General features: G+C 40.1%; 1 protein-coding gene across 2 annotated transcripts in view; it reads right to left on the bottom strand.

The window, feature by feature from the left end:
• CNGA3 (cyclic nucleotide gated channel subunit alpha 3) overlaps positions 1-18,004 on the bottom strand; it is a 30,553-nt gene extending 12,549 nt beyond the window's left edge. Inside the window, exons 1-5 of one of the 2 annotated variants that reach the window (XM_019006823.1) lie at positions 17,880-18,004; positions 8,637-8,757; positions 4,927-5,043; positions 3,302-3,481; positions 1,687-1,740 (exon numbers count right to left, since the gene is read on the bottom strand). In XM_019006823.1, coding sequence (XP_018862368.1) covers positions 1,687-1,740; positions 3,302-3,481; positions 4,927-5,043; positions 8,637-8,737 — 452 coding nt within the window. In that variant the 5' untranslated portion in view covers positions 8,738-8,757; positions 17,880-18,004. The remainder of the gene's footprint in view (positions 1-1,686; positions 1,741-3,301; positions 3,482-4,926; positions 5,044-8,636; positions 8,758-17,879) is intronic. The other variant, XM_015630400.3, reaches the window with a different exon arrangement.
• Positions 18,005-18,574: the final 570 nt, after the last annotated feature.

The raw sequence follows: 18,574 nt of genomic DNA, 5'->3' as shown, positions 1-18,574 counted from the left end.
TACCTTTACCAAGTGAGTTTCTTCCATTTATGCTGCCTCTGTTCATCTTTCTATTGTGGAAACTCCCAAGTTATCATACTCCCGTTCACTTGCAGTCTAGCAATGGAAGTCACTCAGAGGAAAAGGCTGGCCATAATCAAAGACTTGAAAGCATCATGTACAGTTCCCCAAGTCATGGCACACTTAGGTCTTTAACATAATGAGACATCCACATTTCTTTTTCTTTACACTGAGTGAACAGGAATCCAGAAACTAATAAAACAGTTTGTGTCTGTCCTCTTTGACCCCAACACAGCAGCATCCATGCTGCTTCTAAGCTGTGTGCAGCTTTAGACTTAGAAATCTACTTCATCAGCCCTTATAAAAACACTGTCATAGTCTTTGAATGACTCAAATATTTGCATTTCTCACCTGTCAAGTACTTTGCAAATCAAGTATGTTTCAAACTATTGGGCAGGTAGACAGACAGGTCTTGTCTTCATTTAAAAATAATGACACACTGAAAGGATGAAAGTTTTGCCCAAGGTACATGAGTCATTGTCAGAAACAGAGTAAGGCAGACGTATTTCTTCCTAACCAGTTCTTTGGGCTCAATCTAGCAGGATTGGCTCCAAGCTTTTAGCACTTCTTTTATATCAGTCTAAATAAAAGTCTGCATATTTCTGTCAATGTTCACTGCACACAGATTTTCCTTTTGAATAAGTTATGAAAACCAAAAAGTTGCTTTAGGAGCAGAAAGATCTCTTGTTCAGCTATGTACACAAAGGTCTTGCAGCATCATTTAAAATGTATTATTTAAACTTGCCTATGATAGAATTATTTGGATGATAAATCCCCAAGAGTTTTCTAGAAGTATTTCTGACACAATCAGAAGATGTACCAATTACTTCTTTTTTTTTTTCTTTTTTTTTTTTTCTGGAAAGCAATAAAAAACATTATGCATGAGAACAGATCTGCTGCTGAATACTAAAGAGCAGATATGCTTTCAGATTAGTGTGGTCTAAGACAAGCAACAAACATTGATGTTGGGTGATTTTAAATTAGAAGAGCTCTTCACATTTTAATTAATTTCTCTTTGGTGTAACACTGTGAAATAGCTTTTCAATTATATGAAATAGACTCAAAAGAACAGCTTCTGTCAGACATTCTGTGGCAATACTAGCCTTATGGTTCCTGTCACTCTCTAAAACAACTGTACCTGCTGAACTGGAAGACACACTTTTAAAAGATGGACATATAAATGGAGTTTGGTGCCCTCATCAGTATCCACTTCTCATTTGACAGCCTGAAATTTTTGGGTCACTTAATTTGCAAAAAGGGACCAGTGTGTTAAAAGAGGAAAACCACTATTAGAAAATTAATACATGAATCTAATTTTAAAACTGAATGCATCAATTGGTAATGCAGTAAAACCAGCCAGCTGAACTACAGAAGGTAGGGACTAAATGCTTAGTCAAATTCGCTCCTTGAGAGGACGGGGTAACTTCAGACAAAAAAGTTCATAGGGAGCACAAAGGATGCTTTTCATACTAAGAAAACTAAACCTTTCTCTATAACAAAACTATTCTCTTAGGAAAGGCTTAGGAAGAACTAAGGAGTTTATACTACAAATGTTACTACAGGCTAGATAGGGAAGAAGAGAAGGTGCTGGTAGTTGAAAGGTCTTTGGAAGTTAACAGTACTTACTCTTCATTGGTGTTGTTGCTAAAGTTGACATTGAACCTGGCTAAGGGCCAGTGACTGCAAGCAAGTTAAATAAAACACATTAAAGAGTGTAAAGGCTGCTGGTATTTCACGCACGTGTTTACAGACATGACAGACTGACTCACGAGCTTCTCACATATGCACTGATAAGATTAGCAAGGTCAGTTTTGACTGTTGTGATAAGCCGCTTTGCATAACTGCTTCAAGGCACCAGTTCCTTTCTGTCATGTGCCTGGCATACACATTTGTGACCACATCTGATGTCTGAAGCCTGCTCTTAGGCGTATTAGTGCATGGCAAGATGCATGTCACTATTTTTAGCCCTGTACTCATTGGGCTACTATTTTAAGCTTTCTTCAATCCTTTCAAGTCCTCTTCACAGATGCAGTGTCAAGCCTTGTGGATAAGTAATGAGCATACCTACGACTGCTGCAGAATTAAGCCTTCACGATACAACTGAGAGTTACTGTCAACCAGCAATAGCATAAGACTGAGAAGGCAAGGATAGGTGCTCTCAAATTCACTTCAAATAGCCTTATACAGAGGTTTGCTGGCACATGATCAATGTTGTCATCTATAATTACTTCCTATCTGCAGTTGCTACTGATCCAGACATCTGAGAAATCAGACAACAGTCTGGCAAATTCAATAAAATGTGCTCTTGAGATGAATTTTGAAGAAGCAGATTATCAAGTGAAGATAATAAGTGCTGTGGACTACAACAAATCAAAGTAACCTGTATAATGCACAGAACTTCCAAGGTTTTTGCTTCAATCTGAATTGCTTGCTGAGATTTTTGAAATTACTTGCTTACCTACCAATCTTAAATTATCAAAAAAGAAAAAAATTCAGGAGTCTGTGTTTCAAAGCCTAATGCCAAACAGAAAGTCAGCTTTTTCTTGGGACTTCATTTTCCCATTCCAGCTGGAGTTAAATTTAAAACACCATGCATTTATAAAGCAATAATTCATCAATTCAAAGAACTATAAACACATAAAGGTTTCTCTTTCATTTTATTGGAAAAAAAATTAAGACTGAACCTGCCTTCCAGACCAAAGACTGCATATGTGCTAATAAGTGAAGTCAGCATCCAAATGATTTTGTCATTTCTGCATCAGAAACTTTCAGTAATGTTATCAGATGGACTTCTGAGTAGATATAACAAAGCCATGACACATTTTGCACAACTGCTTCTTTAGAGTTCCTAACAATTACAGATAACGCACATTAAGATCCCAAAAAGCCGAAAGTAGAAACATCCTAGATTCTTGAAAAAGAAATTGCATTCTCCTCAGCAGAGAGCAATTTAGCAACATCAAGTTGCATATAATAAAAATCCAGTTCTGAGAAATCATTCTGCCTGAAGCAGGATGATCAAAATGCTTTACTTCAAGATCTTGGTCACAGCGTATTTGAGGAGTAAAGTCTGTTGAAAGTGCAATACTTAAGTTATGTGAAGATTCCTAGGCAGCATTAAATACTCTGTTCATCTCCCTTGCTAAGCTCCTTACTGTCTACTTAAAATACAACTTACATCCTAATTACCAAGAAAACATGATAAACCCAGTCATCTTCAAGTATAAACACGTCTTCTTACCTGTTTGCTCCCCCGGGCCGCTCACGGGCACCCAGGAAGGAGCGGATGTTGCTTTGCCTGGTGGACACCTCTACAAGCTCTGGCCCTCTGATACGTTCCAAGAAAGAATCAGGCCTTTGGTCTTCATGGTGCGAGTGCCTTGTGGCCCATGACCTTACAGATAAGACAAATCGTGACAGCCTGCATGGAACACACACACAAAATTGACTGAACCAGACAGAAACATGAGGTGGCATAAAACAACCCCGCAAACGCCAGCCCAGGAGGGTTTCTCCCTCATTTTTTCTCCACACCTCCACCTGTCATGAAATTAAACTTGATGGAATAACTGTGTGAAACCAGCCACTTGCCACAATTTCATATATTACCTTCTGCAGTGGATCAGGGAAATACCTCACACATACTGATGTCCTATTCTACTGTATCATCATTGCAGGAGCAACAGAATGTTCTTGCTGAGTGGGGGCCTTTGCATCTCAAAGTGAGATACTCAGTGAAGGCCATCAGATTCAGTTGCCTTAGATCCTTGAGACTTTCCCTTCAAGATTCAGGTTATGTTACTGTAATATTTAAATTACTAGGCATTTGTGTTTACATCACAAACTTCTGTTTATATTCAGAGCACACATAACTGTAGCAACACACACATGTAATTCAGTCTATCCTAAAAACGGGTAAAGGAAACTATAAACAAATATTAAAAACTAAGCTGTCAGTATGAATTTATATATTCATGTACATTATGTTTACACAAAACACACACCAATAATCTTTTTTCATCTAAACTCCATTTTTTGCAGACTTTGTCATCTACACATGGTGGTATCATTATCTGAAAACCAAGCAAGGAAATACAAGTTTATTCTCCACTATCCAAGCTGATGAAGTGTGAACAATGCTGTTTAAATGACCATAGTTTTACAATTTTTTTCCTTTGCTCAAAGTGAGTGTGGTCTGTATTGCGTGTAACAATGGTATCTGAAGGCAGAGCCCTGCAGTCTCAGACACAAAGCAGACACAAGGTTTTGAAGCTCCACTTCAGGTTTATATTCAAGTTCCAGTAATATAAACAACTTAAGACAATGGTCAGCTTCAATTTTGCTGACTGGGGTTCCAAATCTGTTATAAACATCACTGGATTCTAGAAACTGAGAGAAATTCTTGCACTCAAAACACAAACACCCCCTGTCTCCTCCCTTTCCAGAGCCATCTACCAAAAGGAAACAATCATTATGTTTCATTTGATAGGAAACAAACACTGCATCAGCTATCAGCCAGAACCAAACACTGACCCATTTATTTTACAGTCTGGCCTCACTTCATGCATTTCCCCAGCATTCAATGTATTTTCAGGTACAGTTACGTAAAAATAATCTATTTTTTTTTATATTTGACAAATCTGTTTGGGCTTATTCAGCCTCTCCCAGATGCTGAGACTTTTACTAGCAATAAGTAAGTGATGAATCAAGGTCAATGCAACTTCTGTTACTTCTTATAGACATTCTTCAGCTGGACTCCCTCCATTTTCTTTGGAAAGTGATGGCTCTTCTTTCTTTGCCTCCAAATTATGACCAGTCTCTTTCAGAAAATTGAACTTAATACTGGAAATTATATTAGTATGTTACCTTGCCAGTGCTCCCCTGCCAGTGAAGGAGCTTGCCTGGGATTCAGGTACATGTCCTTCCTCCACAGAAATGACTCCCTGCAGTTCTGAGGATGCATCCTCACGTAGTGAATGGCTTCTGCAAAAACAGGTTTGTTTTTTTAAGGAATTCCATGCAGCCTTCACCAGACTTTCCCCCATCTGGTTGTCCCTACCAGTGCATCAGGAAACAGTCCAGAAAATTGATCTCTCCTTAGTAATACAGCATATATTGGAAAACCATATTGCTAAGCTTGTGCTCCTATTCTTCTGGAGCCTTCCAATATTAACTAAAGTCAGTGGAGTTTCTGCCATACATTCCAGCAAGCTCAGAAGCTAAAGACTACTTATTGTCACTTAAAAAATTAGCATTTGAGAAATACAGATTAAATTTTACCCCCATGTCTTCCAGTAATGGAGTTTTGAGATTGACTTCACTGTAACCTGGACTTTATGAGGGTTCACTCCAGATTTATTTTTTTTTTAGTACTCCTTGTTTTCCTCTGTGCTTTTCAGTCTTTAGTATTCACTTTTACAAGACTTTGCTACATCCATTAAGGATTGCTTTTCCCCCACTTTGTAATGCAAACAAGAACTCTCACATGGGTCTGTTAATCTATACTGCCAGGAAAACACTGACTGAAAAAATACTTGCAGTATCTTCATAAGAGCTGACAGCAGCATTCTGAATGCCCACAAGAGGATAATTAGCAGCTCAATTTTATGTGCACTCACAGCTGAGAAACTAACAAACAGAGAATTAAAACATTATTATTTCAACCCAAAGAATAATGCTAAAATAGATCCTGACAGTCCCAGGATTCTCAACTTTTTAACTGTTTTCTACTTCTCTTCCAATAGCAGAACACCATTTAGTATTAAATAACCTTGTTTATGTTGCCAGTGCTGAGAATACTGTGGTTGCTAAAGCTTACATCCTTCTAAGGGACAATGAACAAACCTATGGAACAGACATTCATCACATTCAGCCCAAGAACTCTTGAGCTGAATGCTGGGAAAATAGTAGAGTTTGTCCACCTTTTTTATTATTTCCTGGGGAAATTGCCTACAGACCTGCTGGTGAAAGGATACTGGACTAGTTAGTGTTTTAGACTGCACTACTATGGCTGGTTTTAAGTAGTTTTATTCCTGTTTACTGAGTAATACACCTTTGTGTGATCTTAGCAATAAATTCTAATATTGTTAATGGCAGTGCCTAGTTCCCATTATAGCCAAGGGCCATCTCAAGGTTTGATTCAGCTGCTTCAGAAGAGGAGTCTGGTACAATTTGGAACACCTCAGAATACTTTATTTGACTTCTCCAGAGCACACAGGTCTCTCCTCACATCCACTAGTGCCAGCTAAACACTTCAAATACTCTGTAGTATCTCAAATAGCATTAGATACCTATTTTAAGCAACTAAATACTTCTCATGATCAAGAGAGCCAAAGGAGACAGAAGAGTTACTGAATTTGAGGGTAAGCTGAGTAGTTCCCTAGATGCTGCTGACCATCAGCACTGACTACATCTTCACTCAGGACAGCAGGAACGCAGGCACTTGTTGTAGTGCAGGCACCTACTCACAAAAAGACACTGAAATCCAGATGTCTATAGGGCACAGCTGAATCCTGCTTTCAACTTCAGGTAGCCAACCTGTGCCTATAAGTTAATGTGCTGCCCCTCCTACTTGAGCTGTTTCTATACAGAGGCTGGGTTTTAAAAATGGAGATTAATTTGTTATTTTTGGGGGTTTTTTTCTTAATTTTTTTTAATAACACACTACAGAGTAAGAATATGGGCACATGAATCACTGCAGCATAAATGAGCACAGCATTTTAAAGATCAGTAGAAGCTTTCTGTTAACTGTTGCAATGAATGCTTTTTCTTGGTAACACCTCATTTCACAGGAGAAAAGTGCTTAAGCACATCCTTAGCATTAAGCAGAAATTTAACACCCACTGACTTTAATAAGAACTAAGTAATGTTTTTAATTGCTTTGTTGAACTATAGCAAACAGGAGCTGGAGGAAGGTAAAGGCAAAGAAGAGATTCTGTTACTCTAAAAAATGTGGTTTTTTTCCCAATATCTATACATATTTTGATACAAGAGAGAGAAGAGCTAAAATTCTGGATGGTTTCTATCTTTTGGTACAGACATATTCTAAAGAAATATGAATTTAAACAAAAATTAACAATATTTTTGAATGCTATTATAAAGATATTGAATATACTTAGCAGCAATCATTTCAACAATCCAAAAATCTTAAATATGAGATCTCTTTTACAGAGCAAGACTGTATCTTCTTACCTATCTATGAAGTCCTGCAATTAATGCTGATATTATGAAACTTTCCTTTAAAAAATGCCTCTTCAAGACCATCACCATGATGATAAAGTGCAATTCATATTTCAGTCCCTCTATCTGTCAAAGTCATTGTCTCTGAAACTGCAGATGACCGCAGGGATTTAATTCTACATTTAAACCTTTATAACCCCGCTCTCACATCCCTGCCAGTAATTCTATTCTGTGAGCTGCCAATCACTGATATCCGCTACAAATAGGATGTTAAAAAAAAAAAGGGAAGGAAGAAGCTCATTTCAATCTGTGTTTTCACTTTTTCTAACACATCACTGATAATGGAGAGAAGGGGATAGGGCTCTTTTAAATCTCCCTAAGCAGACCATGGGGTAGTGTAACTACAACAAGCAGGCCTTACTGAGCAGAACAAATCAGATCCGTTTTCACTACTGGAAGTACATTTATGTGACAGAAGGTATCATATAAGCAAGGCAAGAAGAGAAAAAGGACCAAATCAAACAGAGCATCCTTAGCAGCTGCTAGGGACCTGCCATCCAAAAATCACCGTAATGCAGGGAGTCCTATCAGCCCATCTGGGTGCTCCAGTCTGGGTGTGCATTTGAACAGCAAGAGATGGCCTGACAAGGTCCACATAGAGGAGGTGGTTTGCCATAACAAGCCAAAAGCAAAAAACTTTTTCCATCCTTTACAGATGCTACAGACCATCAAGCATCTTTCTGCAGGCCCAGCAGGCCTTGCCCAGTCTAGAGGAACGACTGGTACTGTGAAACGGGTAAGTGCAAGCTCACTGGCACGTTTCAAACTGCCACTTTAAAACCATCAAAACTAAAGAAAGGTGAATGTAAAGAAACTATTACATTTCCTCTGCACAGTGAGAACACACTCTGAAAGCCCAGTACAAAAATGCTGATATTCTTTATACACTAGAAATTTTCCCTATCACAGGATTAGGTAATTTGCTTTTGAAAAAAAAAAACAACCTTCCCAAGGCTTGACTGCATGGTGCTGGAAGTATCTTTTTTTTTCACCAAAATCCTACACACTCTCTTGGATGCACAGACCCTGCTATCTGTGTGGTGACTTGAGAAAGAGGTTTCTCTTAAATGAGTTACTGCAATTCCCACTGATGTGAAAATGGGCTTTTTTCCTGAGGCAATACAGCTCCTGGTTCTAAAACTGCAAGCCATGATAACTTCCCTGTGTCTGTCTCTTCTGTACTTTGCATAGATGTTGTCAAGTTTGGTGAGTGCACTGGGCCAACAATATCACGACACAATATTCCCACAATTCTAGCTCCCATTCCCAGAGCTACAGGAGTTCCATAATTCATGCAGCAATCTGTCCTCTTGACTGTGATGAAAGGAAAATATTACCTGATATAGCCATTTTCAATCCTTCCGATATCTTCATCGGCAGTTCTGACAGCCAGGCTGTGCATACCAGGGTAGGAGTGCTGGGTGTTGATTTTTGCCATTTTGCTTTACATATCAGCATCTAAATGACAATTGAAATAGGAAAAAAAATATGAAGACTACAAAAGAAATGTGCTCAGTACTTATAAAGAGCTCTTTATGAAAACAGTGGAACAGCAAAAAGCAATTTCAATCATCTGAAGAACAGTCAGTGATATTTACACACACATATGACATGTGTTTCATGATTTATTTGCAGCAGACAGAAAAAAAGTGTTAGTAAAGACTCATCATGACCAAAGAAAAAGGGTTACATGACACAATATTTTTTTCATCTCCAGGCTTTATGGACTACATACACTGTCATACCTATTATCCATAGTGAAATAGCATTTAAAATCTCATTAAAAGAAGGTTAGTGACAAAGTCAACCAAAAAAAGCCAGGTAATACATGTGCTAGGACAATCCATTCCACTTTACATTGATTCCCCAGTGCTAATTTTATCTATTTTATGATTAAGCTCTTTATTCTAAAAATCTGTATTAACCAAGCAGATAATTAATGACATTTACCCCTTATCTTAATGCTGTAACTCTATATTATAACCCATGCTATAAGTCTATATTATTAAAACTCTGCATTAAACACACACTAGAGGGTTTTATTACTATGCTTCAAAATGGTCTGTTAAGATATTTAGCAGTTCATCTCCTACAAGTTTTAAAAGATTTATCTGAATTCCTTTCCATATTTAACCTTCAATGTCTTTCCAAATTCATAACACATCTACCACTTATAAAATGAGTTTCAAGACTCAAGACAAGTGTCTTGCAAATGAAAAACTGAAAGACTTTCAGGGAAAGCTTTGATTTTTTTAAAAAGAAAAAAAAAGGTTTTGAAACACCATTCGGGAATTATTTTTGTTTGAAATATGACTAGAATTAAATTCTCACAGGATCAACCAACTCCCTCACACTAGGTAGTGTCCATTTTTCATCTGTCATCCTGTGTCTCACTGACCACACAAGATCCACCTTCAACACCAAATGAAACATAGATCTTTCAGAAACTAACTCTGTGATCTGAATTATTCCTGAAACAAAGCCCACTATCCATTATCAGAATATTATGCACCCACTTTCTTAAAAAAAAAACACCTGACTTACCCTCCACTCAATTCCCAGACAATTAAAAAAAGGTATACAACTTTCAAAATTATTTAATATATTTTAAAGTGGTTTGTTGGTTTGTTTTTTTTTTTTTAATGAAGAAATAATGAAATTACCCTATAAACAACTTTGGGCATCACTTAATATTCAAAATTTTTATTAGTATTCCCCATTATTAATTTTGCCTCAGTGTAAATCAGATAATATCTGTGTCTCACCTTAAACTGAGCCTTGTTCATGCTGATTACCTGAAGTTTTACTGGGGAAAAAAAATGGGCATTTTTATTACATACTGATAAAAAAAAAAACTGAATTCTTTCAACCCACTCTCAGATTGGAATGCTTACTCAGAAGAATTAACTTCTAAAGTGCAGATAATTTATGTTAAAAACATAACTCAGAGTTTTAAAAGCTTGACAGATGGAAGGATTATGCATAAGTAACAAAGCATTAACATTTTTTCTAAAGATGTAATTTCAGAGCAAATTTAGTACTGAGTTAAGTTCTGGACTAGTTTTGACACTTAAAAGTTACACTTATCAGTTCTGGTGACTCACAATCAGATTGATGTCTACCTATAGTAGTTCTTAAAAAGAAGGGTACCCTGGTTTATAATCTCCAACAAAGTAAGCAACTCTGTTAAAAAAAAATAAAGCTGTTAAAACAATGAAAGCATGAGATAATAAACCCCTTCTGAAATCTTGGGATGACATAGATAATTTGCTACCAACACCATGGATTCCCTCACTGAGAAGACACATTGCTTCTGAAACTGGAGATTAGTGAACAGTGCCTCTCTATGTTTAAACACTGTAGGTGTTGCACATGGATTTCCAGATGCATTTGTGCATCAGTTCCCGAAAGTCTGGTTAAAAAATATCAAGTACAGTATCTTTTTAAATGGAAATGGCTGTAATTGGATATTACTAATCCGGAATTAAACACTTTTAATAGATACTGGAATTAGATATTCCAAAACTCCTGTAAGGCTTGAGTGTGCCAGTGGAGTGCTCCATACAAAAAACCTTATCTAGACTTTCAAAAACTAAGCCACTAAAAAAGAAAAAACAAGTAATAGGATATGAAGCCAAACACTATTTTGGACTAAAAAAAAACGAGAAGACAGAAAGCAAGGACAGGACTAATTAGTCACCTTCAGCACTGCAGAAGTTTAATAACAGTATTCCTCAGGACTCCATAGGAAAACCTGTTGTTAATGATGCTGATGGAAAGAAGGAGTGGTGATACACTAAGATGGTACAGTAAGATACAAAAAATGGTATAGGCAAGAGAAACTAAAGGAGTGCAGGGAACCTCAGGGTGGCCAACATCAACTACAGCAATTTCTCAATCTGATGATAAGTGATGTGCAACACAGGCAAATGGAAACCCATGAATACAGGTGAAAAGCATGCAAATTACTGCCCTACATGGTTCCAAGTGAACAATATGCTCTCAGAAAGGACACCTGAAAAGGTAGTTTCAGATATTTCAAATATTAGGAAGAAATTCTTCACTATGATGGTGTTGAAACACTGGACCATATTGCCCAGAGAAGCTGCGGATGCCACATCCCTACAAGTGTTCAAGGCCAGGTTGGATGGGGCTTTGAGCAGTCTGGTCTAGTGGGAGTTGGAACTACATGGTCCTTATGGTCCCTTCCAACCCAAAACAACTTATGAATTTATGACACAGGTATTACAGCTCAGTGAAACAGCGTGCTCACTGCTGGGCAGGTTTGCTGACACAACAACTGACAATGTATACATGGAACATATTAATGACACAAAAAACACTAAAACTGCTCCATGAAACAACAGTGCAGATTTATCTGGAACACCTTAAGTCCTTCTCTTAAACAGAAAGGTAGAGCAGAATAACAGCATGGCAAGAATGTTTAAAGACTTGGAAAAGGGAGAGGAAGAAAAGGGGGCCTGCTCATCCTGGAAAGGTGAAGACGAAAAAGTTACAAAATAAAAACATGTAAGTAAAATTTCAGCTCATTTCAGATCCCTTACAATCATTTCAGCTGCAAAATTCACGTTCGATATACAGTGCGGTCTGAACTCTTATTCTGCACTATATTGGAGGAAAGGAGAGGAAGAAAGTCACAGAAATACAAGTCTACTGTAATTGAGCAATAAAATGTATTTTTGGAAGGAAGTAGGAAGAGTGGATGAAAGTGTGGTACATGTGCCCAGCTGTGGCAGAGAGAGACTGAACACAGGACTGATAGAAATAACCAGTGAGGTAATTTGGGTACAGTGCAGGTGCTGAGACCTCCTGAAGCAACATGTTTTGCCACTGTATAAAGCCTATTAAGTTCTGAAAAATTACCAGCTATCTGATGAAGAAGAAATATTTGTTCCTTCCAGGCCTCTAAGAACCCTAGTGATAAATGTTTTTAATAGTCAAGGGAGGAGATTGGCATTTCAACATAGAATCCAACATATGCCAAGTAACCAACTAAGGAGCAGTTTAACAGGAGTCAGCCAGCAGCAAAGTCCTGAAGAGTCATGAGGCTCTGCAAACACCTTCTGCAGGGCCACAGAGAGACAGCTCCAACCATGTGGGACCTGCAATCCTAAAACTGCCACTAAACACTGTTTCTCACAAGGCAGTTTTAAGAAGTGAGTAGAGCTCAGCTTCATATTTAAAACCATGATTGTTACATGGTTGAGTGGTGAGTTGGCCTTGGCTGGCTGCCAGATGCCCACCCAGCTGCAACTACACTTCTCCTCCTCAGCAGCCCAGTGGGAGAAAGATGAGAAAACTTATCATGGGTCAAGAGAAACATCAGGAAGAAAAAGGACACTGGAAAATCAATTGTCATCACAGGCAAAATGGGCTCAAACCGGGGAAAACTCAGTTTAGTTCAAATTAAAATAGAGCTGGATGGTGAGAAACAAAGGCAAAACACTCTACCTCTCACTTTTCCCCAGATTCAACTTTACCCCTACATTCCCAACTCCTCCAGCTCCTCTGCCCTACCCAGCAGCACAGGGGCTGGGAAATGGGAGGCTGCAGTCAGTCCATAATGTTTCTTCCTTGCCACTCCTTCCTCCTCACACTGTGCCCCTGATCCAGTGTGGGTCCTTACTGCAGGCTGCAGTTCTCCACAAACTGCTCCAGTGTGGATCCACTCCATAGGTTGCAGTCCTGCAGGATAAATCTGCTCCAGTGTGCCTCCTCCGTGGACCACAGCTCTTGTCAGGAGCACCTGTTCCTGCACAGACTCCTCTTCACTGGCTGCAGTCTGTTCAGGAAATGTCTGGCTCCACTCAAGGGTCCTCCATAGAGGATGTCTGCTCCATCCTGGTCCTCTCAAAGGGTTGCAAGGGAATCCTCTTCCAGTGCCCACAACACCATCTCTGCTCCTTCTTCTCTGACCTTGCTTTCTGCAGAGATGGTTTTCACCTTTTTTTTCCTCTCAGTCCCCACACACTGCCTTGGTGGCATCCTACTTTTCCCTAAGTGCTTTTCCCCTAAAGCATCACCATCTTGGCCACAGGGGATCACCTGGAGCTGGCTGGAGCCATCTGTGTCCAGCACAGGCAGCCCTGACTGCTGCTCACATCGGGCCCCACAGCCCCTGCCAGCCCCCGGGCGCTGCACCCACCCCACACTGGTACCTGCCTTTATAAATAATATCTCCTACCTGGCAACTACACTCCCTGCTCTGAATATTTAAAGCTAATAAATTACACTGAGGGTAAAACTTGATTACCTAAAGGCTGACAAGTCTGGTGCCTTGTCACATTAGGCACTTAGAACAGGTATTTAGCTCAAAAGTGATTTAACAGGAGAAAAAGATGGACAGACAGGCACATAGTCCTCTGAGCCTCAATCTAGTCACCCAGCAAAATAACACTTGAATCCCTCCTAGCTCTTGAAAGATTGGCATCTTTAACAATGTGTTAAGCAGAATTTTAACATGCTTTCTCACCTAGTCTTTTCTTTCTTGCTTACAAATTACTTACCTAAAAGAGATTAATAATTCCACACTCAAGAATATTGCTTTTCAGTGCCTAAACCACTGAGACTGAAACTACAGCTAAATGAGACATATCTATTATCCTACTAAAAATGCGACAAATTACATACATTAGTGATAGCACTCCCAACTTGAACTACAAATGGTCAGGCACTTTTTCATCTTCCTTTTGGATTCAATAGCAACTGAGATATTCTGTCAAACTATTTTAAAGGCACTGTCTGGTATAAAAGAAGTATTTTTAACAAGACAGATAGTTGTTTGACAAATATGAGTTCAAGTAGCATATGAAAATTTCGGATTCACGTAAGTATTTCCTAATTTTGGAAATCAGGTTCTATTTATCACTTTAGAACTACACCATTAAAGGCCCAGAACTAGAGCTACGAAGGCTGTAGTATCTAAATTGTAGGAGCTCTGCCATCCACTGGATTTCCTGAAGTAGAAATGCAGGAAAGCAGGAATAAGGCACTAAGAAGGAAGCTACATATGTGAAATGACTGAAACTAAACTAGGATACTGAGAGTAACTGGGCTTCTATCTCCAGGCCAAAAGGAGTAGCACCCAATTCACAGCCATAACTCCCCTCTTTCTCAAGTCAATTCACCTGTCTGCAGCAAATTACACTGAGCAGATGCACCTCAAAAATGAGAAACTTGTCAAGTCTGCTTCAAATTAAGCAAGACAAAACCTGTTTTCCTGCTTTTTCCAGAGCCCGTTACCAGCAGATTATGGGATATAAATAACTTTCTCATGGGTTTTCAGTGCTCTGAGAACACCTATGGCACCAGGAGTATCTGTTTTCAGCACCCACTACTATCTGCACACAGTCAAGACCTCTGAGCAGCTTTGCGGCCTGGGTTTCTGACAATTTTGCAGCTTCTCAGCAGGAAAAAAATACAACCCATAGGCACACACTTTAATATTACAAGTTATAAAAAATTTAGGAAGTTGATGGCTCTCTGCTAAGCCATCAAAATGAGCTCGGCAGCCTGTCAAAGATCTGTGAAGGATCTTTGAATTACTGTAGTCTCCCTCTCAAAAGCACTGAGAGTTCACATTTGGGCTACTCTAGCAGCTCCCTTTTGGGGCAGAATATGTCAACCCAACCTAACTTAATTCAAAATTGTTAACTGGCCAAGAATTAACACACCTGATAGAAAGTAAATGTAGTTGTTTATCAAGTAATAATGATAAATCAAGCTACTTATACCACCACTTAGTATTCTTAAAGCTTAATTGTTAGAAGGACCACAGGAAGAAAATATGGTGGAATTCAAAAAAGAGATTTTCAAGGTGAAATATGCATCACCATCACAAAATAAAAGATGACTTTACATATGATTTTATAATGCATGCTATGTGTCTGTGTAGTTGTTAAAATACTGTTGCTCTTGAAGCTTTCAGCATTTTATTTATTGCTATTGAAGCAGTGATAAGCTGCATAGGATCACTTACATCATTTTAGTTAAGACATGTTCCAAATCCTCACACAGCCTCTCAGATTCAACCCTGATAAGTCTTTGGGATTTATTCTGGGATCTGACCTCCACCTACATGATCCTTGTTATATCACTTGATAATAGTTATAGCTCAGCTGTGCATTATGTATCTTGTGTGTGCACCGTGTGACAGGAGACCACAGCTCCAAGGACCCAACCAGTAATGGCAACAAATGCACATCAAAGACTGGAAACTGGAACTTTTGAATAACAAGGTGATTTGAAGACAAGGCACAACCTTTTCTTCAATTATTTGGAGGTTTGTAAATTCACCTGCAGACTGGACTCTGGCACACCCATATGGAAATCAGCTTTGTATGAAGGCTATTAGATCAAGCTCAAGGAGTTCAAGGAACAATGAGCCAGTACCAACTTACCCTCATGAATTCATTACAGTTAAAATCAACTATTCTTAAATTCTAGGACCTCTTTCAAAAGGACTCTTCAAAATTTATTACTCTCTGCTACATTATATTGCATTTTTTACAGTCTGTGAGCACTGACATCTCCTGAGAATGCACATAATTTATATGCATAGCCTAGTAGCCTCAGTACCAACCAAGGATGTCAAATGCTCTACCTTTCACAGGTACTTTAGATGTGCATGCACTTCACAAAGCACTGCATTATTCATGTATGTATAATTTATAGTTTCAGAATGAAATGCACATGATTACCTTTCATCTATTTGATGGCTCAATCTCTAGCACCTTGTAGTACCAAAATAATCATTTAAATAAATTGAATTATTTGGACCGAGTTTCCCTTCTGCAACTATGAACTATTAGCAATATAGTTCAATTTTCTAAGATCTACTGAAGTTTTCTGCAGATCATCTTCTGCAGATGAATTCTTTATTAGATTGGAAACTTTTCAGTAGAAACTAGCTGTGGATATTGAATTTAATACCATAAATTAAAAGACAGTAAATTAAAAATTAGAGCTGACTGAACAAGCAAGTCACATCATGTTGTTTCTGTTGCCTGGATGGGTTAACTTGGTGCAGGTATCCATGTTTCTATACATCAAATGCAAGGCTTCTGTAGCCACTGTCTAAAATTCAGGGGTTCTGCCAATGTCTCCTGTCAGCACAGTTGTCCAGGAAACTCTTACATGAGAACATAGCAGGGCCATGAACACAGCATGAACACAGCAGGTTTACACTGCCTGTAAAATAAATATGTGTGTTTGCACGTGTCCACCTGCGCACCTGTGGATGTTACACATTTAAACTCACTCCCTGCCCACTTTTTGTAAACCATCGGAGCCAAGGGAAACACGAGAGGCAAGGCGCGTCACGTTTCACAAGCCGTAACGAGGCATCCTACCGGAGAGGATTTAAGAGATGCTAATGAAAAGAGATGGCAACATTGGAGAAGGCTGCAGGACAACGTGCTGAACCGAAATGACTGAGCTTGGGTGCAAATTGGATGACAAAGGCTGGGATACACAGAATGCAAAGCTGAGACATTCTGATATGAAAGAATGATGTGTAATTTTTTAAAGCTGTGATGAGTTCTTCCCTCAAGTCATTCACTACTTGTTTACCATGATTACCCTTGCTGATTCAACATCCTGACAGTCCCATTTTCATTTGCAACATGTATATTTCTAATCAGATGGTTTTAGCATGCATACTCAAAGAAAACAATATGAAAAATACCAGAGGGAAAAAACCAAAAACTGTGCTGACTGAAGGCACACAGTTATGCTATTTCAAAATCTGTAATATCTGAAACTACAGATGTAGCTTTACTCAGTTGTAAAAATGAAAATTACAGATTTTAAATGCAACAGTCCTTTAACTATTTGCTTTGAATGCAGCAACTATGAATCTGGAAAACAAAATATAGTTTTAACAAGTAGATCAACAGGTACCAACATTTACATTTAACATTTCCTCAAAGCTCTAAAGTAATGTTCACATCACTTTTCCTTATCTTCTTTAGATTTTTCCTGTTGGTAAATGAGGGCACTTTGCATTAGAGAAAGATGTTGATTATAGTTATTACTGTATCTTCTACATTCTTAGGTAGACCATGGCCTGGATTACAGTACAGGACTTTTGCAAAAGATGTCATATTTCTAGAACCAAGGTCAATTTACTGGAAGCACCAGGAATCACTGGAAAACTATTCCCTTTCACTGCTTGTAGTGTTTGCTAGCATTTTTTTATATAGTGTTTGACAGCCTTATGCTTACACCACAGACACCAGACAGCGGAGAAGTTAAGAGATATGGACCAAGCTAGTCAAATTAAGCATCAGTCAACACGAGTGGACTAAGTCCTCTCAGCCCCACTCCTCTTCAGATTTGTGCCCTGAATCCAACTTAATTGTAAGTACAGAGCACTTCAATTAATCAAAGCATCAATCAGTGCATCAATTAACAAAATCAACACTTTTCCTTAAAATTAATCAAGTTTACGTTTCCATTTCAAGCTTTTGAGCTAAGGCTTGAAGTCTATTGCAGGACATGATGCCACTCTCACGGGCACGACATAAAGGGAGGCTTACCGCCTCCTGCTTCACACTCACCTGCCCACGCTCTCCTCCGCAGCATCCGAACTCTGGCGCTCCGTCCGTCTGTCAGTCCGTCTGTCAGTCCGCCTGTCAGTCCGCCTGCCCGGACGCGGGGCCCCGGGGCGCTCTCCCCGCGGGCAGCGCTGCCCTTGGCCGGCCCGGACGCGCTCCGGCCGCGCCGGGAGCCGCGGCAGCGCAGCCCGGCCGGCCCGGCGGGGGCGGCGGGGCAGGGCAGGGCCCGCCGAGCCGCCCCTCCGCGCGGCGCGGGCGGATTACGGCCGCAGCCCGAGCGCCTAAGCCCGGCTCACCGGGAAAAGCCGCTCGAAGGGCTTTGCGATCCTGTTAAGTTCTCGGAGAGGATCAAGACGTCAAAGGGGCTCGGCGGCGCCCCGGCACATTTCGTGCCACGCCGAGGAAAGTTGGGAGCCCGCCGCGGGCAGGGAAGGGCAGGGCCGGGCCGGCCCGGGGCCGCCGGCGGAGCGAGGATCGCAGGGCGGCGATGCCAGAAGCGGTGGGGCCGTGCGGGCGGCCACACGCCCCGCTGCCCGCCGCAGCCGCTGTCCCCGGGCGGGCGCTCAGCCCTGCTCGCCGGGGCAGGATCCGCGGCCCCAGCGGCCCTGGGCCCGGCAGGGTCCGGCTGCCGCCTCCTGCTGCGCGTCGGCCGGGAGAGCCCGTGCCGAGCGGGGAGGCCCGGCGGCGGTCCCGGCCGC

Source organism: Parus major, chromosome 1 (assembly GCF_001522545.3).
Source record: "Parus major isolate Abel chromosome 1, Parus_major1.1, whole genome shotgun sequence".
In the NCBI taxonomy this organism is placed as follows: domain Eukaryota; kingdom Metazoa; phylum Chordata; class Aves; order Passeriformes; family Paridae; genus Parus; species Parus major.
Note: the sequence above shows the minus strand (reverse complement) of the source record. Positions and strands in the feature narration are given on the sequence as shown.